The sequence below is a fragment of the Notechis scutatus genome, chromosome 10 (assembly GCF_049901735.1).
Source record: "Notechis scutatus isolate UNSWTSFEM ecotype Mainland chromosome 10, rNotScu1.2, whole genome shotgun sequence".
Lineage (NCBI taxonomy): Eukaryota > Metazoa > Chordata > Lepidosauria > Squamata > Elapidae > Notechis > Notechis scutatus.
In genome coordinates, this window is record NC_142018.1 from 9,696,428 (window position 1) to 9,719,581 (window position 23,154).

At 43.6% G+C, this 23,154-nt stretch overlaps 2 protein-coding genes across 2 annotated transcripts; one reads left to right on the forward strand and one right to left on the reverse strand.

The window, feature by feature from the left end:
- Nucleotides 1-1,724: 1,724 nt before the first annotated feature.
- LOC113416587 (SH3 domain-binding glutamic acid-rich-like protein 3) lies at nt 1,725-11,820 on the reverse strand. Its single transcript, XM_026674599.2, has 3 exons — nt 11,751-11,820; nt 3,654-3,821; nt 1,725-2,220 (listed from the first exon to the last, which is right to left on the reverse strand). Exons 1-3 carry the CDS (start codon nt 11,796-11,798, stop codon nt 2,119-2,121), a joined length of 318 nt encoding a protein of 105 aa, XP_026530384.1. The 5' UTR covers nt 11,799-11,820; the 3' UTR covers nt 1,725-2,118.
- A 7,044-nt stretch (nt 11,821-18,864) lies between these two features.
- On the forward strand, nt 18,865-22,236 carry LOC113416588 (TLR adapter interacting with SLC15A4 on the lysosome-like). Its single transcript, XM_087972093.1, has one exon. The coding sequence runs from the start codon at nt 18,880-18,882 to the stop codon at nt 19,747-19,749; it is 870 nt and encodes a 289-aa protein (XP_087828219.1). The 5' UTR covers nt 18,865-18,879; the 3' UTR covers nt 19,750-22,236.
- The last annotated feature ends 918 nt before the right edge of the window (nt 22,237-23,154 follow it).

The following is a 23,154-nucleotide window of genomic DNA, read 5'->3' on the forward strand; positions in this document are numbered from 1 at the left end:
TGGACAGAGAATACCCTGCAGGTTTGAGATGGATGTTGATGGTAAGAAACTCAAGACGGGACAAATCCTGTATCCAGTGGCCGAAAACTATTCCCAAAACGAAGTTTTCTACTCAAATATATTGATCTAAATATACCTTGGGTTCTTAATTCATTGCTACTGGAAAGCCAATGTTAGACAATCTATTCCATCTTATCTCTTATAGTCTATTGTTTTGTTTCCTATTCCTGTTGGGAGTAATCCTGTGCGCAAATCTCATTAATTTTGCATTAAATTAGCATATTGTAACTAATTTCTTATAAGCAGTCTCTTGTATTATACTTACCCTATAAGTCTATCTTTGTATGATGTCCTCTATATTATCTTTTATACTGTATTTTTTATATTCTGCAATAGGGATGGACAACTCTGTCAACTTTACGGCCTGTGGACTCCAACTCCTATGAATTTTGGGAGCTGAAGTCCATAGGTCTTAAAGTTGCCATAGTTGCCCACATCCTTGCTTGACAACCTACGACCTGCACTTTTCCTCTTAAACGGATCTACTCGGAGAGCCTTGTGGTTTTGGTTCGATTGTCATTCCCAAGAGCCCTGTTAGCGTTAGCAGTTTTCTTTTGTCTCGTTAATCCTGAAGTAGTGCCAATTGCTTGGGCTGCTACGTGGAGCTGTGGTACTTACCAATAGCATTAGGGTTATATACCCTAACGCACTTTAGTCTGGGCAGTTTACAATCTAGCAGCATTATTTGCATTTTGCCCCCAACAATATGGGTCATCCTTCCTTTTACCGACCTCGGAAAGATGGAAGGCTGGGTCAACCTTGAGTCCCAACAGGATCAAATTCCAGCCTGTGGGCAAGGTTAGCCTGCAGTCATGCATTCTAACCACTGCACCACCAGGATTGCTTGCCCCTTTGGGCATCTTGAAACTCTGTGAATGGCTCTGCTGTTGCTGGGGTTCTGCTAGTTCTTCTTCAGGCCTTTGATCACCCACCTTCTGGTCTATCAGACCTTGGCATCAAATCATGACTTCAGCTTTTGTCTCATAATCCCGCTGCGCTTGAGTCTCTTTGGCTGGCAGCCCTACTCCTTTCCCTAACTGATAGCGGTTTGCAACTCCTTAAAACTCTTCTTTTCCCTAGTTCATCATGGCCGTGGGCTCTGAATTACGAAAGTTCAATCAGAAATCTTTTTTTTTTTTAAGTATATGATAGGAATCACACATTTTTGAATAGATTTTCATTTTGTCTGTTACATTGGGCTTAATCGTGGCAATGAGGATGTTATACCAGCTTCCAATTCCAGAAATCTATTAATAAAAGCTGCACATCTGCTGTTTTCTGTTATAATAATGTGTGATTTCATAATAAATTTTTTTCTACTTTTACACTCAACAATCATTGTTATTTTTAACTGCTGCTTTCGCTTCAGGTGTGGCGATCACCCAGCTTTTTAGTGCCTCTTTATACTTTTAACATTTTCTTTCTCTTCAATAACTTCTCATTGGTAACTGAGGTTATAAACGCTAACAGAAATGGGACCATTGAAAACTAAAGGAAATTTATCAGTATTTTTGGATTTTACAGTACAGAAAAGCCTTAAAAAAAACTTTGAGGAAAAAAAATCCCTGCTTCCAAATCAATTCAAGGATTCAACCTAAAGGCAACACATGCATTTGCAGGATATTTGAATCATGTTCTCAAAGGAGACACAACAGCTCTTGAGTAACTTCACATTATTATTTTATTCATCCATCCAGATAATATTGGAATCCAAAGTCACAACTTCAAAAGATAGATTCCATCTGGCATTCTAAATGTGTCAAAATCCTATCTGGCAGGAGAGATTTTAAGTAGGTGTGTTTAACTGTGTGTCTACTCAGCTACCACAAAGTGATGGCTCACTTTTTGTGTTCTCCTACTATCAGAGAAAGGTATTACTGCCTTGTCCTCATAGTAAATCTTATACAAAAAGCTGATACAGCAGACATTGCTTTTTTGCAATTCCCATGACTTTCACAGGGAGCTGAATTTCTTTGACATACAAAATTCCTGTTTTCTTTAAACTTTTGTAAAAAAAAAAATGGCTTAAGCATTGAACACTTATATAAAGGAACATCTTCAAATTGTGGCCACATTTTTCCCCACTCTATCTACAGCTGCTACCTTAAGGAATTTCTTAACTTCTTCATTTTCAGTTGCTTCATATAGCATTTCAAAGTCCTGAAAACGAACACAAAAGACAGAAGTTAACTGAGTTAAGAAACCAGAAAGGCATTGGGAGGAAAGTTACATTTCAGCTGGACGTCACTTTTTTGAACTGGAGTCTGATTATCCCTGGATTCAAATGGCTGTTCCATTCCTAAAATTACTGGATTATGCCAATCACTCATGGACTACAGATTTCACATTAAACCATGGTTTGTTAACAAGGAGATTCTCAGAACATGCTAAACTGAACAAAACCATACGATAGGTTACCATGTTCTGAGAACTCTATCAACTTTTATTTGCTAATTTGAATTGTTGAAAGGAGAAAGCAGAAAAGAAAGCTGTATGGTGGGATAAGATGGTAAAAATATCCGATTTCCGCTACATACAAGCAAGAATATTTTCCAATCAAAAACCAACCAACCGACCTTCTCCAGGGACAACTTACCCTCCTGCAAATCTGATTGATAGGTCAGCCCTAAAAATGGGAAGATTGTTTGGTTCTTTTGTGCACTTTGGAGCACTAAATAACAGCTCACTGATGTAGTTCACACACTGTATTTTCCCTATCCTTCCTCCCCTCCATCCATTTTTCCACTTGGAAATAATAGCATAGTCAATATGTAACCTGTGCTAGGGATGATTGCGACGTTCAAAGAAGAAACAAGCTGGAGATGGTGCCAATGAGGGAAGAAAAAAGCAAGAACGGAAAGAAGTGAATAAATTCCACAATTGTTTTCTTTTTTTTTTTTTGGGGGGCTGGGGAGGAAAGGTTAAGGAGACATATTCACACACAAAATACATTTTGAATAAGTGTGCTTTTATTCACCTTCAGTTGGGGCTGTCCAACTTGTTTTTCCAGTCATTATAACCAGGGGTGGGATTAAAATTTTTTAACAATTGGTTCTGTGGCCGTGGCTTAGTTGGTGGGCATGGCTTGGTGGTCATGTGACTGGGTGGACATGGCTTGGTGGTCATGTTATTGGCTGGACGTGGCCAACTCAACATCACTCACATCGAGGCACACATCTCCTCGCCTGGCCTCTCGTGACTGTGGGGATGCTGCAACAGTTGTAAGTGTGAAAAACGGTCATAAGTCACTTTTTTCAGTGCCATTGTAACTTTGAATGGTCACCCCACACAAGCAAAGTACCAGCAAAGGAGGGGAAAAAAACTCCAGAGAGGTTCCTGAGACAGGAAGTCTAGTCCTGCCAAGAATGTAATAAGGGTTAACGGAGAGGCAGTTTCTGTAAACAATACCAGAATGTTTCCTTCCTGCCTTCCTTACAGGATTAGGCCAGTAATTTCTTCTAACAACCGGTTCTCCGAACTGCTCAGAATGTTAACAACCAGTTCTAGCGAATAGGTGCAAACTGGTAGAATCCCACCCCTGATTATAACTGAATCCATAATTTGGATGCCTCCCCCAGCCTGAGTTTTCTTACCCCGCAATATTCATCTCCGTTAAAGATCTGGGGTGGGACTGCATCAGCTTTGCCAACTTTGTCCCTCATCTCTTGCAGCAAACTGTCACTGAGAGAGACATCCACCAACTGGTATTTCAGGCGGTTTCCGTCCAGAATACGAAGAACCTCAGACTGCCTCTGCTTCACCTAGATATGATACCGACAGTTTTGGTGAAGAGGGAAGGTAGAGATTTCGGGGTGACAAAGATCTGACAGCATCTCTTACACTTCAAATCCACGCGTTACCATGGGGCTGACCTAGTCTTCCGCTTAGAGGACAATTGTGGGTTTTAGTTAGAAGTGCTGGAAGCTAACTTTATGTTAAAAAGAGTTAGTTCAAAAGTGGGTGACTTTAGCTGGGGCTAAAGATGCAGCTTCCTCAGGGTTCGTGCCCACTTTTGAGTATAGCCCTTCAATATAGCTTCCCTCCCTCCACCCACCCAAATTCCCCATCCCTATTTTAGTAATTTTGCATTTCCTTCCTTTCTGCCCTCTGCCAAGGTGAAATCACTATTTATATCACAATGGATTATTTTGCAAAGTAAAAGTTTCATAATAAGATAGAGAACAAGGGTGCATCCATTAACAAAGTCACATATGATTTACAATCCCCTGTATATTTCCTTAAGTAAATTTGAACTTACAAACTTCTTGCAGATCTTTATGCTACACGAAAAAGAATCCAGACAAATGATTAGTATTTTTGAAACTTGTGCAGAATTTTTTTTAAAAAGTCTGTCCATCCCTGTATACTACTTCTACCAACTGCAGATTTTGATGTTTTAATCTGGCCACAGCTTTCTTGTAGTACTATTTCTACTGATTTTTTTGAAACTAATTTATTTTGAGACATAGTTTACGTGTTTCTATTTTTAAGAGAGTGGCAGTTTTTGAACGTTAAAAAATATGCCTTGAACGGAATGCCTATTATTAGGAATTATTTCTGCTTCTAGCAGATGGAAGAGACTGGTGTAAAATTATAGAATAAGATATATATTTTATATTAAAAAGATGATAGCACAACTTGGACTTCTTTAAATCTGTAAACTGCCTAGAGTCCTTAAGAACGGAGGCAGCAGATGAAATGCATCAGATATATACTGTAGATGCCCAGGCACTCTTGTCAATCCAGGTACCAACAGAAAATAATATTTATAGCTCAGACTTGAACACTGTGGAGTTCTTGGTGATCTCTGAGTTTGTTTGTTTCTTTGCAGACATTTCAATACCCAACTAGGTAACAGCATCAGTGTTAGAAGGGAGTGGGGTTTGCTGTTATATAGTCTCTTCTAGCACTAATGTTGGCTGCCCCATTTCAGTGGGTTTGCACAGGATAAGTTTCCAATGAGTATTATTATGTTACTTCATTGGAAGAGTGTATTTGTAGCTCTGCGCTGAACTGTGGGGTCCTTGGTGCTTTCTGAGCTTGGTTGCTTTCTTGCAGACATTTCACTACCCAACTAGATAATATGATCAGTGCTAGGAAGGAGTGAGGATTGCTCTCTGTCAATCAAGGCTCGAGAATGAGGTCCAGGCATGGCAAACCATCATGGATGAAGTGGATCTGTCTCATCCCCATTCTCAGCGGCTCCAAAGAAGCCCAGGGAGAAGGACCTCTTCTCCAGGCATCCCTGCAGGCCCAAGTTTGTGTGTTTCACAGCCCTTAACTCCATCTCATTGCAAGCCTTTTATTGATCTTTTGAATTCAAAGGAGCCTGTCTGAGGGATCCATTTCCCTGACTCTCTCCCCTTACTCAGGATGCCCCCATCCCATTCAGAAGATGCCCTGGACCAGCCTTTTCCCAGCCTGGTGGCCTGAAGTGATGGAAGTTGGGGGTCTCTGGAAGGGGTGGGGGTGTCAAAGGGTTGTTTCAACACTCAATGCAAAGTGCTCAGACACACAAAGGAAGCTAAGGTGGCTGGGAGCGATGGGAGCTGTGATCCCAGAGTCTCTGGAATGCTACCGGGGCTTGTATTCCAGAGACACATAAAAGATGCTACGGTGGCTGGGAGTGATGGGAGCTGTGATCCAAGAGCTTCTGGAATGCTACCGGGGCTTGTATTCCAGAGACACATAAAAGATGCTAAGGTGGCTGGGAGTGATGGGAGCTGTGATCCCAGTCTCTGGAATGCTACCGGGCTTGTATTCAGAGACACATAAAAGATGCTACGGTGGCTGGGAGCGATGGGAGCTGTGATCCCAGAGTCTCTGGAATGCTACCGGGGCTTGTATTCAGAGACACATAAAAGATGCTACGGTGGCTGGGAGCGATGGGAGCTGTGATCCCAGAGTCTCTGGAATGCTACCGGGGCTTGTATTCAGAGACACATAAAAGATGCTACGGTGGCTGGGAGTGATGGGAGCTGTGATCCCAGAGTCTCTGGAATGCTACCGGGGCTTGTATTCAGAGACACATAAAAGATGCTAAGGTGGCTGGGAGTGATGGGAGCTGTGATCCCAGAGTCTCTGGAATGCTACCGGGGCTTGTATTCAGAGACACATAAAAGATGCTAAGGTGGCTGGGAGCGATGGGAGCTGTGATCCCAGAGTCTCTGGAATGCTACCGGGGCTTGTATTCCAGCAACACATAAAAGATACTAAGGTGGCTGGGAGTGATGGGAGCTGTGATCCAAGAGTCTCTGGAATGCTACCGGGGTTTGTATTCAGAGACACATAAAAGATGCTAAGGTGGCTGGGAGCGATGGGAGCTGTGATCCCAGAGTCTCTGGAATGCTACGGGGCTTGTATTCCAGCAACACATAAAAGATACTAAGGTGGCTGGGAGTGATGGGAGCTGTGATCCAAGAGTCTCTGGAATGCTACGGGGTTTGTATTCAGAGACACATAAAAGATGCTAAGGTGGCTGGGAGTGATGGGAGCTGTGATCCCAGAGTCTCTGGAATGCTACCGGGGTTTGTATTCAGAGACACATAAAAGATGCTAAGGTGGCTGGGAGCGATGGGAGCTGTGATCCCAGAGTCTCTGGAATGCTACGGGGCTTGTATTCCAGCAACACATAAAAGATACTAAGGTGGCTGGGAGTGATGGGAGCTGTGATCCAAGAGTCTCTGGAATGCTACCGGGGTTTGTATTCAGAGACACATAAAAGATACTAAGGTGGCTGGGAGTGATGGGAGCTGTGATCCAAGAGTCTCTGGAATGCTACGGGGTTTGTATTCAGAAACACATAAAAGATGCTAAGGTGGCTGGGAGTGATGGGAGCTGTGATCCCAGAGTCTCTGGAATGCTACCGGGGCTTGTATTCAGAGACACATAAAAGATGCTAAGGTGGCTGGGAGTGATGGGAGCTGTGATCCCAGAGTCTCTGGAATGCTACCGGGGCTTGTATTCCAGCAACACATAAAAGATACTAAGGTGGCTGGGAGTGATGGGAGCTGTGATCCAAGAGTCTCTGGAATGCTACGGGGTTTGTATTCAGCAACACATAAAAGATACTAAGGTGGCTGGGAGTGATGGGAGCTGTGATCCAAGAGTCTCTGGAATGCTACCGGGGTTTGTATTCCAGCAACACATAAAAGATACTAAGGTGGCTGGGAGTGATGGGAGCTGTGATCCAAGAGTCTCTGGAATGCTACCGGGGTTTGTATTCCAGAGACACATAAAAGATGCTAAGGTGGCTGGGAGTGATGGGAGCTGTGATCCAAGAGTCTCTGGAATGCTACCGGGGCTTGTATTCAGAGACACATAAAAGATGCTAAGGTGGCTGGGAGTGATGGGAGCTGTGATCCAAGAGTCTCTGGAATGCTACGGGGTTTGTATTCCAGCAACACATAAAAGATACTAAGGTGGCTGGGAGTGATGGAAGCTGTGATCCAAGAGTCTCTGGAATGCTACCGGGGCTTGTATTCCAGAGACACATAAAAGATGCTAAGGTGGCTGGGAGTGATGGGAGCTGTGATCCAAGAGTCTCTGGAATGCTACGGGGTTTGTATTCCAGCGACACATAAAAGATACTAAGGTGGCTGGGAGTGATGGGAGCTGTGATCCAAGAGTCTCTGGAATGCTACGGGTTTGTATTCCACAACACATAAAAGATGCTAAGGTGGCTGGGAGTGATGGGAGCTGTGATCCAAGAGTCTCTGGAATGCTACCGGGGTTTGTATTCCAGCGACACATAAAAGATACTAAGGTGGCTGGGAGTGATGGGAGCTGTGATCCAAGAGTCTCTGGAATGCTACCGGGGTTTGTATTCCAGAGACACATAAAAGATACTAAGGTGGCTGGGAGTGATGGGAGCTGTGATCCAAGAGTCTCTGGAATGCTACCGGGGTTTGTATTCCAGAGACACATAAAAGATACTAAGGTGGCTGGGAGTGATGGGAGCTGTGATCCAAAAGTCTCTGGAATGCTACCGGGCTTGTATTCGAGCGACACATAAAAAGATGCTAAGGTGGCTGGGAGTGATGGGAGCTGTGATCCAAGAGTCTCTGGAATGCTACCGGGCTTGTATTCCAGCGTCACATAAAAGATGCTAAGGTGGCTGGGAGTGATGGGAGCTGTGATCCCAGAGTCTCTGGAATGCTACCGGGTTTGTATTCAGAGACACATAAAAGATGCTACGGTGGCTGGGAGTGATGGGAGCTGTGATCCAAGAGTCTCTGGAATGCTACCGGGGTTTGTATTCAGCAACACATAAAGATACTAAGGTGGCTGGGAGTGATGGGAGCTGTGATCCAAGAGTCTCTGGAATGCTACGGGGCTTGTATTCCAGCAACACATAAAAGATACTAAGGTGGCTGGGAGTGATGGGAGCTGTGATCCAAGAGTCTCTGGAATGCTACCGGGTTTGTATTCCAGCAACACATAAAAGATGCTAAGGTGGCTGGGAGTGATGGGAGCTGTGATCCAAGAGTCTCTGGAATGCTACGGGGCTTGTATTCCAGCGACACATAAAAGATGCTAAGGTGGCTGGGAGTGATGGGAGCTGTGATCCAAGTCTCTGGAATGCTACCGGGGCTTGTATTCCAGCGACACATAAAGATACTAAGGTGGCTGGGAGTGATGGGAGCTGTGATCCAAGCCTTTGGAAGGATACTGGAGCTTGTATTCCAGAGACACATAAAAGATACTAAGGTGGCTGGGAGTGATGGGAGCTGTGATCCAAGAGTCTCTGGAATGCTACCGGGTTTGTATTCAGCAACACATAAAAGATACTAAGGTGGCTGGGAGTGATGGGAGCTGTGATCCAAGAGTCTCTGGAATGCTACCGGGTTTGTATTCAGAGACACATAAAAGATGCTAAGGTGGCTGGGAGTGATGGGAGCTGTGATCCAAAAGTCTCTGGAATGCTACCGGGGTTTGTATTCAGAGACACATAAAAGATGCTAAGGTGGCTGGGAGTGATGGGAGCTGTGATCCAAGCCTTTGGAAGGATACTGAGCTTGTATTCCAGAGACACATAAAAGATGCTAAGGTGGCTGGGAGTGATGGGAGCTGTGATCCAAGCCTTTGGAAGGATACTGGAGCTTGTATTCCAGAGACACATAAAAGATACTAAGGTGGCTGGGAGTGATGGGAGCTGTGATCCAAGAGTCTCTGGAATGCTACCGGGGTTTGTATTCCAGAGACACATAAAAGATACTAAGGTGGCTGGGAGTGATGGGAGCTGTGATCCAAGCCTTTGGAAGGATACTGGAGCTTGTATTCCAGAGACACATAAAAGATGCTAAGGTGGCTGGGAGTGATGGGAGCTGTGATCCAAGCCTTTGGAAGGATACTGGAGCTTGTATTCCAGAGACACATAAAAGATACTAAGGTGGCTGGGAGTGATGGGAGCTGTGGTCCAAGAGTCTCTGGAATGCTACCGGGGTTTGTATTCCAGAGACACATAAAAGATGCTAAGGTGGCTGGGAGTGATGGGAGCTGTGATCCAAGAGTCTCTGGAATGCTACCGGGTTTGTATTCCAGAGACACATAAAAGATGCTAAGGTGGCTGGGAGCGATGGGAGCTGTGATCCCAGAGTCTCTGGAATGCTACGGGGCTTGTATTCCAGCAACACATAAAAGATACTAAGGTGGCTGGGAGTGATGGGAGCTGTGATCAAGAGTCTCTGGAATGCTACCGGGTTTGTATTCCAGAGACACATAAAAGATACTAAGGTGGCTGGGAGTGATGGGAGCTGTGATCCAAAAGTCTCTGGAATGCTACCGGGGCTTGTATTCGGCGACACATAAAAGATGCTAAGGTGGCTGGGAGTGATGGGAGCTGTGATCCAAGAGTCTCTGGAATGCTACCGGGGCTTGTATTCAGCGTCACATAAAAGATGCTAAGGTGGCTGGGAGTGATGGGAGCTGTGATCCCAGAGTCTCTGGAATGCTACCGGGCTTGTATTCCAGCAACACATAAAAGATACTAAGGTGGCTGGGAGTGATGGGAGCTGTGATCCAAGAGTCTCTGGAATGCTACCGGGGTTTGTATTCCAGCAACACATAAAAGATACTAAGGTGGCTGGGAGTGATGGGAGCTGTGATCCCAGAGTCTCTGGAATGCTACCGGGTTTGTATTCAGCAACACATAAAAGATACTAAGGTGGCTGGGAGTGATGGGAGCTGTGATCCAAGAGTCTCTGGAATGCTACCGGGCTTGTATTCCAGCGACACATAAAAGATGCTAAGGTGGCTGGGAGTGATGGGAGCTGTGATCCAAGAGTCTCTGGAATGCTACCGGGGCTTGTATTCCAGCGACACATAAAAGATGCTAAGGTGGCTGGGAGTGATGGGAGCTGTGATCCCAGAGTCTCTGGAATGCTACCGGGCTTGTATTCAGCAACACATAAAAGATACTAAGGTGGCTGGGAGTGATGGGAGCTGTGATCCAAGAGTCTCTGGAGTGCTACCGGGGTTTGTATTCCAGCAACACATAAAAGATACTAAGGTGGCTGGGAGTGATGGGAGCTGTGATCCCAGAGTCTCTGGAATGCTACCGGGTTTGTATTCCAGAGACACATAAAAGATGCTAAGGTGGCTGGGAGTGATGGGAGCTGTGATCCCAGAGTCTCTGGAATGCTACCGGGCTTGTATTCAGAGACACATAAAAGATACTAAGGTGGCTGGGAGTGATGGGAGCTGTGATCCCAGAGTCTCTGGAATGCTACCGGGGTTTGTATTCCAGCAACACATAAAAGATACTAAGGTGGCTGGGAGTGATGGGAGCTGTGATCCAAGAGTCTCTGGAATGCTACCGGGGCTTGTATTCCAGCGACACATAAAAGATGCTAAGGTGGCTGGGAGTGATGGGAGCTGTGATCCAAGAGTCTCTGGAATGCTACCGGGGCTTGTATTCCAGCGACACATAAAAGATGCTAAGGTGGCTGGGAGTGATGGGAGCTGTGATCCCAGAGTCTCTGGAATGCTACCGGGGCTTGTATTCCAGCAACACATAAAAGATACTAAGGTGGCTGGGAGTGATGGGAGCTGTGATCCAAGAGTCTCTGGAATGCTACCGGGGTTTGTATTCCAGCAACACATAAAAGATACTAAGGTGGCTGGGAGTGATGGGAGCTGTGATCCCAGAGTCTCTGGAATGCTACCGGGGTTTGTATTCCAGCGACACATAAAAGATGCTAAGGTGGCTGGGAGTGATGGGAGCTGTGATCCAAGCCTTTGGAAGGATGCTGGAGCTTGTAGTTCCAAGATACAAAAGGGATACTGGGTTGGCAGGCAATGATGGGAGCTGTGATCCCAGAGTCTCTGGAATGCTACTGGGGCTTGTAGTTGTGAGACACCCCGCCCCAGACGGTGTTGGATTGGCTGGGAATAATGGGAGCTGTGATCCCACAAGCACCGGGCGCGGCTCGCAGTTCCAAGACAGGCGAAGGGCGCTGAGGACGACTGGAATTGTAGTCCCCACTACAAAGTCTCTGGCGCGGGAGGGGACCTGCAATCCCAACCACAAGGAAGGCGCTGGGGATGATGAGTCCTGTAGTCTCCGCACTCCCAGAAGGAGACGGGTTGCAGAAGGGCCCGGGGTGGCTCGCCCTCCCTCCCAAGCAGCTCGGCTTGTAAGGGGGCTTTCGCCTCTCGGGCGCGGTCGCCCACCCCAAGCTGCCCCTCACCTCCCTGGAGCCCGTCACGCTGGTGTAATACACCCGAAGGGCGGCCATGCTCGCCCGGGACCCGCCGTTGCTATGGGAACACAACCGCCAGCGAGGCTCGGGCGTTCAGAATGGGCAGTCGCGCTGCCATTCAAAGAGCAGCCCGCCCCCCTCCCTGGTCTCTCCTTTCCCCTGGTTATTGCTCTTCTGCGCCCCTTGCGGGCCGGAGGGGAACTGCGGTGACGGCGCCTAGAAAGACCGTCAGACGGAAATAGACTTTCTTGTCGACCTTTGAGATGGGTCGGTGTTGCGATGCTTGCGCCTCCCGGCTGGCAAGATGATAGGAGCTGGAGTCCAGGCACCGAGACTGGCTGGGGGTTCTGGCTAATGCAGGAGGGCGCAGAAGATCTGGGGTTCAGGGAGGGGTGGGGAGACTTTGTGTCTTTGTGATTGATGGAATAGAATAGAATAGAATAGAATAGAATAGAATAGTTGGAAGGGACCTTGTAGGTCATCTAGTCCAACCCCCCTGCCCAAGCAAGAGACTCCACATCATTTCTGACAGACAGCAGTCCAGTCTCTTCTTGAAAGCTTCTAGTGACTGTATAGAATAGAATAGAATAGAATAGAATAGAATAGAATAGAATAGGAATAAGAAGCAGAGAATAGAATATAACAGAACAGAATAGAATAGAACAAGAAGCAGGGAATAGAATAGAATAAGGAATTAGACTAGAATAGAATAATAAGAATAGAAGAATAGAATAGAAGAATAGAGCAGAGCAGAGTAGAATAGAAAATGGAATGGAATGGAATAGAATAGAATAGGAATAAGAAGCAGAGAATAGAATATAACAGAACAGAATAGAATAGAACAAGAAGCAGGGAATAAATTAGAACAGAATAGAATAGAATAAGGAATTAGAGTAGAATAGAATAATAAAAATAGAAGAATAGAATAGAAGAATAGAGTAGAGTAGAGCAGAGTAGAATAGAAAATGGAATGGAATAGAATAGAATAGAATAGAATAGAATAGAATAGAATAGAATACTGCATTGTCACGTTGAATGTACACTAATCATACATTAAAATGAAATTATGCTGCATATAGCGCTCAAAGGGTCTCCACCTCTAATATAAACATGACAAGATAACTGAATAAATATAAAATTATGCGTATACCTACATATATTATATGACACGGAGAAACAACGCAGTCTAGTTCGGATGTACACATGTACATGGTGAGAGAAACGAATATTGCGAGTTTACCAGACGGATGACCTAAGGAACAAAGCTGTTGCAGAATCTGGTAGTCCTGCTAGAAATACTTTGAAACCTCCTCCCAGAGGGGAGCAACAGAAACAGACCATGAAGTGGGTGTGTGGGGTCTCTAACAAGGGTTTGAGCTTTAAGCACATAGCACTTATAAGCAGTATCCTGAATGACAGGAAGTGAGCTTCCTATAATCTTCTTGGCTGTCCTTACCATTCTCTGTATGGACTTTCTGTCTTTTGTCATCTTTCACCCCTTTTGTCTCTGAAGGATCTCAAGACTCAGTTCTAAGTCTATTTTTCTACCATCACTATTATCACTACTCCAGAATTCCTACTATAATGCTAGTAGAACTAAGAAGAAAATTCCTGACACAACAATTAATCAGTGGAACAACTTTGTGGGTGCTCCATCACTGGAGGTTTTTAAGAAGATTGGACAGCCATTTGGCTGGAATCCTATAGGATAGGGTCTCCTACTTGAGCAGGGGTTTGGACTACTAGAAGACCTCCAAGATATCTTCCAACTCTGTTATTTTGTTGTTCTTCTGTAGCCATTCCATTTTATCATCAGGACAGCCCTGACAACCCAAGTGAGAGAATCTGGCTCACAAATAACACTGACCTCTAAGATGGTTTGTTTGCTTCTGGGCCGAGAGTCACTTGTAAAATCCATCCAGAATGAGGTAGTATTATGTATGGCTTGGTCGCCTATTATAAAGTGATTAAATCCTTCCTCAACAAGATGTGTCAACCAGGTCAGATACTGACCCTGAACATCGAAGTAGTAATCTTATATTTGCACAAAATACTGGTACACGAAAGTGCTGCTTTGCTTGGAGTCTTTTTGTACACCCAGAAGAAATGAATGAACTTCCCCTGGGAGATAACTGAAACTTTCCTAACTATGTATCTAAAGAAAATTCCTTACAATTGCTATGCTGGAAAAATGTCTGTAACTCTAAAAAAAACCCACCACGATTTGTCCTAAGCAAAGCTTGTTAAAGTAAACCTGGTATTAAACCATGATGAATAAAATGGTGAGCTATCACTAAGGTGGTATGGTATGGTCTACAGGCAAAACCACACTTGGAATACTGCATCCAGTTTTAATCAACGTGATGCAAAAATATGTTGAGACTCTAGAAAGGGTGCAGAGAAGCTCAGACATGATGAATGATTGTAGGGTCTAAGTATGTCTAGTCTAACAAAGAAAAGGACTGGAGTGAAATGAAAGGAGTCTTCCAAAATTTGAGGGGCTGTGAGAGAGAGAGGAGGGGGTCAACCTATTTTCCAAAGCACCTGAAGGCAGGGGAAGAAGTAACTCATCAAGGAGATAATCAACCTAGAAATAAGGAGAGATTTCCTGGCAGTGGGAACAATCACCCAGAAGTTGTGACAGCTCCATCACTGGAGGCTTTTAAGAAGAGGTTGGACCGCATTTTGTCAGGAATTGTATAGGGTCTCCTGCTTCAGCAGACAGTAGAAGGCCTCTAAGGTGCCTTCCAATTCTGTTATTTGATTAAATCTATCATAAGAATAATTCAAGTGAGATCTAGAATGGGCCAAGGTAAAGATCTGTAAGGAATGTGGAAATTCATTCTGAGGGTCTATATTTTCCTCATCCACACCTTATAATAACTCCGAGATTCAGCCTGCTCTGTGTGTCCTGTAGAAAAGACAATATAACCTCTGCTTGCTAACAATTTTCATTTTCCTAATTAAGTTGTTCTTCCTCTTTCCGATGCAGTTCCGCAAATCGTATCAGTCACAAGAGAACCGCGCTATCTGCCCTATTACACAATATAGATTTTAAAAGTCAGATCCTTTTTTTGGATTTACTATGGCAGGAGGGGTGACCACAGAGTTTCTTTTTCCCCTTCGTTGGAAGTGACTTGTTGTTAAATGCATGAACATTGCAGAATCCCAGAGATTCAAGCATGGCTTGTGAAGAGTAGCACATTTGAGCAGCCTCTGGAAAAAAAATCAGAAAAGAACCATCCTCGTGTCTATTTGTGGCTGTTTTCCTATTTGATCCCACAGAGCATGTAACCAGCAAAGGTATGTTCATTGCAAACACTGGAAGATTAACATTTAAATATGTCCAGGGCATTTGCTGTAAACCTCTCAGAATTGCTCCCTAGGGTAGCATATACATTTAAGAAATAAATACCAAAAAATTTAATTGTTTTACTGAAGGGGCTCCAAACTGTGACAATTTGAGATCCAATTGCTTAATGTAGTTCATGGCAGGATTTGCAAGTATCACTGACATTTTGGAATGAACGTTTTAAAATCTTTAAAAAAAATATTATTTGCAAAGTAATATATACAGGCAGTATCACATGGATGCAAATATAAATCTAATCTTATCTGCAAATCATAATCTTACTAAGCTATTCATAGTCCTGCTGGCTTACCTTGTTGGATTATATTATTTTAATATTGTACAAAATCTATGTCTGCGCCCTGTCTCCTATAGATTACCTGGAGTAAACTGTAACGTGGAGAGATGCCACGTTAAATCTTTTGCCATCAGACAATACTCTAGAATTTCTTGCAATATTTTAGGGATGACCTACAGTCTATGGCTTTATTGCTTGAACCATTGGTAAATTCAGGAGAGATTATACACCATCCTCCCACCTAGACAGTATAATAAAGAATATTCAGTACTCACCTTGAAACAAAACGGGGACTTAGTCTGCCCCCATCTTGATGATATTTCAGAAAGTGACAAAAATAAATCTCTTCAAGAGACCCTTCCAACTTGTTTTTATGGCAGCTACACCTTTATTTATAGATTCTAATAGACTCAGAATCAGAACAGAGCTGAAAGGGACCTTGGAGGTCTTCCAATCCACCCCCCTGCTCAAACAGGAGAACTTATGCCATTTAAGACAAGTGACTGTCCGGTCTCTTCTTAAAAACCTCCAGTGACAGAGCATCTACAATTTCTGAAGGCAAAGCTGTTCCACTGGTTAATTGTCCTCACTCTTAGAAAGTTTCTCCTTAGTTCTAGGTTGTCTCTCTCCTTGATTAGTTTCCATGCATTGTTTCTCGTCTTGCCTTCTAATGCTTTGGACAATGCGTTATCCAATAACCCTTCTCTTTGTGGCAGCCCCTCAAATCCTATCATGTCACCCCCTCGTCCTTCTTTTCTCTAGACTGGCCAAACCCAAATCCTGCAATTGTTTTTCATATGTTTTAGTCTCCCAACCTTTAATCATCTTGGTTGCTCTTCTTTGCACTTTTTCCAAATAGTTTTGTACAAAAAAAAAAAAACATTTATTAATGTTATCGATCTTTTAATACATTTTTATACACGTATTAAGTGTTTCTATTTTATTTTAAGTTACCTAGAATCGAAAGAATGGGCTGTGTATAAAATTGGGCTAGAAAAAAATAATTCATTGTGGTTGTTTAACTTGCACAACTTTACATAAATTGGGGTTCTTCTAAACTGATTTCAGAACAGGGCACCAAGTTGAGAAAGTGGTTCACCGCTGTTACGCACGTGGAACATGGTTTGGGTGAGCCTCATATGCTCAACCACAATTTCCTGTTAACCTTTTTTCGTTTTGAAAAATGAGAATCACAATACACGAGTTGTGAGAGTTAATAATAGCAACTTATTAAATGTAAATGCTGCCCCTCATAGCAATTCTGGACTGAATGGACACATTTGACCTGCTTTCATAAATACCCAAAGGAAATTATTAAAGCAAAGAAGAAATGGTGGGGTCATTGATGGTCTCTGAACTTGGTTGTTTTCTTACAGATTTTTCATTACCAAACTAGGTAATCTCATCAGTGCCAAAGGGAGTGGGATTTGTTCTCTTTTTATATACAAATGGTTTGTCCTGTCAGTGTCAGTATGAATGTTTTTGGCCGTTCCTTGTTTAGGCTGTTAACGCGGTGGCTCAGTGGCTAAGAAGCTGAGCTTGTTGGCGGTTCGAATCCCTAGCGTTGTGTAATGGAGTGAGCTCCTGTTACTTGTCTGAGCTTCTGGCAACCTAGCAGTTCGAAAGCATGTAAAAATGCAAGTAGAAAAATAGGGACCCTTTGGTGGGAAGGGAACAGCATTCCGTGCGCCTTCGGTGTTTAAGTCATGCCGGCCACATGACCATGGAGACATCTTTGGACAGCGCTGGCTCTTTGGCTTTGTAAAGGAGGTGAGCACCGCCCCCTAGAGCCAGAAACGACTATGCAAGGGAAACCTTTACCTTTACTGTAGTTACTTGAGTGGAATATTGTTTACTTCTCGTTTATTAGTCTAGTATTAATCTTGGTGTTAATCTGTCCTTATCTGGGTGTTGATTGTTGGTGGGAAAGTGTTTTGTTTCCTATTTTGTTTTTTTGACAGTGCAAACCACTAATATATAAAGAGAAAGCAGCTCCCCACTTCCTTCTAGCATTGATGATATTACCTAGTTTGGTAATGAAACATTGTCGGTAAGAAAACAACCAAGTTGAGAAAGCGTAAGTTCACCCTTGAGCTACAACTCTTCTCTTCTACAGAAGAAACTGTAATTTGCCTGTCTGGTACGGTTTGCTGATAAAAGAAATTGATGGACCAACTTTCTAATTCCTTTAAAAAGAAGAAGAAAGAGTTATATGTGCAATAGGAACCCAGCTAAGGAAAATGAATCAGAGGCTAAACATCATATACATTGCATCAAATGTTACTTCCTTAATCAGCTTTTCTTGAACAAGCTGCAGTCAGATGGATGTCTGTGTGGTAGACTAATATGTAAAATGCAATCTACAAATCATAACATGGATTCACAGAATGCATTGAGCTAAAGCAAAGCAAACATCTTTGTAAGAGTTTTCACCCACCTAGCTAAGCCAGTTGTGATCCAATTTAAGAGCAAATCCTTCTTGCTTAGGGTATACCATGTCGTGTGAATCCAACCATTATGCTCTGCAAACCATAGTTCATGGTTTAGAATGAATGATCTCAGCCAATTATGAATTAGGATTCGATATCCACAGACCGATATTTTTTCATTTGCTTGCTTAACTACAAATCATTTTCAGTGTTTGTGGAGCCACTGAGTAGCTTTCGAAGTGTTTCTTCCGAGTGACTTAGAACACTCTGGTTCTCTAATGTTTTGCAAAGCCTTGCCAAATTAATGGGATTATAAAATATGTTTTGCTTAGCATAAGGGCAGCACAGAAAAAGAAGAGCAAAAAATTAATCGCTGCAACATTTCCAGATGTTTTAGATTACAAATACCAAAATTCCTACATACCGACCATGCTGGTGTGGGAATTCTGGAATCCAATAAACCAGTGATCCCCAACCTTTTCTACGCCGCGGCCCGGTACTGGCATCAGCTGGCCGCCGCTGCCCGGCATCGGCATCAGCTGGGCCGCCATCTTTTTGATGAAAAAGTGCTTCCGGTGACCTCACTGGAAGCACTTTTTCATAAAAAGATGGCGGCGCTGCGCTCGTGAGCTTTTCCGGTAGAAATGGCTTTCACCCGAAAAGCTCATCCGAGCAAGCGCCGCCATCTTTTTTGATGAAACGTGCTTCCGTGAGCTTTCTACCCAGAAAAGCTCACCGGAAGCACTTTTTCATCAAAAAAAGATGGCGGCGCCCAGCAAGCCAGCGGCCCGGTAGGACTTGTTCCGCGGACCGGTACCGGTCCGTGGACCGGTGGTTGGGGACCCCTGCAATAAACCAGGAAGATCTTGGTTTAAAGAAGGCTGAGGATATTTTGCTGTTATCTTAACCGAGGGACAATGAATTAAACAAAACTGAATGTGTTTTCTCTTTCCTTCTCTAAATAACTTCTCCGTGTATTTTTTTCTTTTAAAAGGCATTTGCTCTGCGTAGTCTTTTTGAAGATTTGTCTCCTGAGCCACCATGCTGGCAGAAAGCTTCCTCACTATCTTTGCCTATAAACACGAGCTTTTGGACTCCCGTCAAGGCCAGCTGCTGAAACCTGTTGGACAAGAAACTTGGCAAAGCCAGTTTGCAAATACAGATGAAAATGAACAGCTCTTTACGGAATCCAATCAGGCAGCGGCTGAGAAGATGGCAAGGATTCATGGTGGTAACATGGGCTCCAAAGGTCCTCAGCAGATCCCTGGAGAAGATGCACCAAGGAACAAAACCCACAAAATATCCCTGTCCGTTCCTCAGCGCATAGCAGTTCAAGAGCCGCACTGTGGGAAAGATCTGGATTTGTACAGATCTTGGTCATGCCAAAGTCTTTATCAGAATTATCCCGACCTTCATATCAGAGGAGATCATATTGCTGACCATACACCCGATTCCAATCGCGTGGTGGACCAGACTTACAACACATTGTCTGGTCCCATGTTCTCCTCCACAGATCTCCCCTTAGATACTCCCTTCCCATTACAGAAACCCAGGGTGCTAAAGTTGGGGTGTGGTGATGAGGTTGGCGAGAACAGCCTGGCTATCCGTAAGGAGCCCCTTTCTAACTCATTGCTTAACAAACACATGGAAAAGGAAATCCAGGAATTCTATAAACAGTTTTTGGAAGAGAAGTTGACTCACTGCAATTCCATCACCCACTGCCTGATGTCGAACGGTCTGATGAGTAACCTTGGTGAGGCCCACCACCCATTGTCTCATGGACACCAACAAACGCTCAAGCACTCTCTGGCTCGTCTGGGCTTGCACAACACTAGCAGTGGAAACAGCAGTGAACTTAGCACGCCAAATTTGCAAATCTCCGCCCCGCTTTGCAACAGAAAATGTCTGTGATGCAACGTGCACCACGAGGGAAAGCAATAGATCCTTTAAGACACAAACAAACGGGACAGTCTTTGGTTTTAATACTAGAGTGGACAAGCTTTGATGGGCAAGCTTTACACCTAAAGTTTCTGGAAGTACAGCATTTAGCAGGGCAACAACCTATATACAATGGAACCCTATCATGTATATAAAAAAATCTGAGAACTTCTTGAAGGAAACCTAGGCATTACGAAGCCTATTTTAGGGTTTATGTTGCATTGTTTTCTGTGTATCAGTGATTTTTAGCTATTAACAAAACAACAGATCAACAGAATAACAGAGTTGGAAGCGACCTTGGAGGTCTTCTAGTCCAACCCCTTGCCTAGGCGGGAAACCCTATACCAGGAGTCGCCAACCTTTTGGACCTCAGGGACCACCAAACTCATAATTTTAAATCCCATGGACCAGAGACCCTGAGAAAATCTAAAAAAAAAAAAAAAAAAACCTGCAGGAAAATTCCCCACCCCGTTTTCCTACCGATCGATCATTCTTTATTTGGGATCACAGGATACCGTCTCCAGCTCTGTTCTCAAGGGGGAGAGAGAGGGAGAGAGAGAGACTTTTGGCTTCATGCAAGGAAAGCAGCAGAAGCAGCAGAAGTCTTTCTTTCTCTCCCCCAAACCCCGCCAGAAATGAGTCTTTGTGAGTATTGTTGCACCGGCGCAGCCACTTGGAGCAGGATGCCTTCCAGGGTCCCAAAGATTCATTTCTGGCGAAGTTTGGGGGAGAGAAAGAAAGACTTTTGCTGCTTTCCTTGTGTGCAGCCAAAAGCAGAAGAAGAAAGAAGCGGAAAGAAGCAGCCCGGTAGCCGGTTAAAAAAAATAGGGGAACAGAAACAAACTGGATTTGGTAATGAAACATCTGAGAGAAAACAACCAAGCTGAAGAAAACACCAAGGACCTCTCAAACACTACAGGGTTACAAAGGAAAAATAATGAAGCCCTAAGTGTACCATGTTTTCTCCGTACTTGTCTGTTTCCATTTTTCTGCCTCCAGATGTAAGGGAGTTCACTTAGCTGTAATTCTTAGAATTTTTAGAAGTTTAAAAGTATGCCATAAAATGGAGATGGAAGCAGTTCAAAGACAAGACAGATACCTTTCATCTGCTTCAGGATCACAGATGCTGACAAATATCTCCCAATTTATCAAAACAAGAAACTGGATGCATTTTTTTCATTTCCAATATTATTATGCTAGCCATAATAATATTAATTCCTAGGATGTTAGTCCAGCAATAAAAAATACCACATGAAAAGTATGCCTTCCGTTTAGTTGTATCTCTTCCCTGTTTAGAATTCCTTTTGTTCTGTTATAAACCTGGGGAAAAGGAAGGCATGCGTAAAGTACAATGAGTAAATAATCTAGAATGGTTCATAGATTATGTTTTAAATCTCCAGCACGTTTGGTCTTTATTAGAAAAACAACATGACTGCAGTAGAATAGCCTCAACTCCTGCACTAGGGGACCGTTTGAAGGAACCTTGGAGATCTTCTAGTCCAGCCTCCTGCTTTGGCAGGAGCCATTTTGAACAAAAAAACCTGTTCAATCTCTTCTTGAAAACATCCAGTTTTGGAGCAGCCATAACTTCTGAAGACAAGTTGTTCCACTGGTTAATTGTTCTCTCTGTCAGGGAATTTCTCCTCAGTTCTAAGTTGCTTCTCTCCTTGATTAGTTTCCACCCTTTGCTTCTTGTCTTGCCCTCAGGTGCTCTGGAGAATAGCTTGGCTCCCTCTTCTTTGGGGCAGCCCCTGAGATACTGGAACCTCACCTGGCCTCTGTCCCTAAGCCTGTGAATGGATGAGATGAGAGGGCTCTCAAATTCTTTGCTCCTTTTGTAGCAATTCAAAGGTCAGATTTTAACAAATGAAATAATGTCTATAATTTAAACTGCTGACTGTTAGAGGCATGGCAGCCTTTGGCCATCTCTTTGAGAAACAGGGCAATCTCACAAGGTTAAACAAAATGAAACTTTCTTTAAAAAAAATAAAAAATATCAAACACCCTTGTTAACTTGGAACAATGTTCATTTGTGGAAGAGGTGCAGTTACACAGAAAAGAAAGGGAAACACGCACAGACACACGAATATGTTTTTCTACGCAAACAACAAGATGGGGCGGTTCTGTTACTGTCTGCTTCTACAGATCCAAGTGAAATTTTTTTGCTTCTCCAGATTTCCAAATGGAGAGATGTTCAAATTATTAGTGGTGGAAAGTTGGGATGGATATAAGTCTTCATGAAAAAAAACCAATGCTTGAAGTTCTACCATGTTTCTTAATTTCTAAAGAATCTTACCCTCACCCTATACTGCAAACAGAGATCAACATGTAAATTCCCTGCTCCAGACAGTTTTACCTATTTTCTACCAAAGTAGAAACAAAAATATTTTATCCATTGCTACAGTTCCTTGGAGATTCCAATTTTTTCTGGTTGGATGATGAAAATCTGTGTTCCTTTTTTTGACTCATTCTCCAGCTTGTCGAGAATTCTGTTCTCGTTTTTAAATATCTCTCTCTCTCTTCCTCTCCCTCCCTCCCTCCCCCTCACTCTCTTGCTCCCTCTCCCTCTCCCTCCTCTCTCCCTCACTCATTCCCTCTCTCTCCCTCCCTCTTCCTTCCCTCCCTCTCCTTCCCTCTCTTGCTCCCTCTCCCTCCCTCCCTCGCTCTCCCTCCCTCTCTTCCTCCCTCCCCCTCCCTCCCTCCCCCTCTCTCGTGTGCTCTCTCTCTCCCTCTCTCTATCTCTTTCTTCCTCTCCCTCTCTCTCCCTCCCTCCCTCCCTCCCCTCCCCCTCTTTCTCATAATTTATATGTGGCAAAGAACATCTCTTCCCTGTGATTTTCTATGGAGCCTCTGAGCCTCTCTGGCAGTACCTTACATTCATAACACGTTATTCATTTTCTTTCATGCTATAAATTCAAAGTGGCTTGCAGAAAAGAAAAAGAAAACCTTAACCAAACACAATGAATAAACAATGCAGATTGTTCGGAACAGATGTTTCATTCGTTTCAAGCGTTTCTAACCCATGTATTTCTCCACAGGGGGTTGTTTACACAATAATAAATGCAACGTGGAGACAGTTTGGTGTTGCGGTTCAAGGCACCAGGCTAGAAACCAGGAGATACCAAGTTCTAGTCCTGCCTTAGGCATGAAACCAGCCGGGGAAGTCCCTGAGCCCTAGGAAGAAGGCAAGACCAAATTTCTTTCAAAAACCTTACCAAAAAAACTTCAGGGACTTGTCCAGGCAGTCACCAAGAGACAGTAGTAACTTAAAGCCCCCATCCCACCCACCCCCAAGAGAGAAGAGAGTAAAATTTAAATAAAAGCAGAGTGAGGAAATTGGGTTCACATTAAAAACAAGGTGGATTTTTTAAAAAGAAA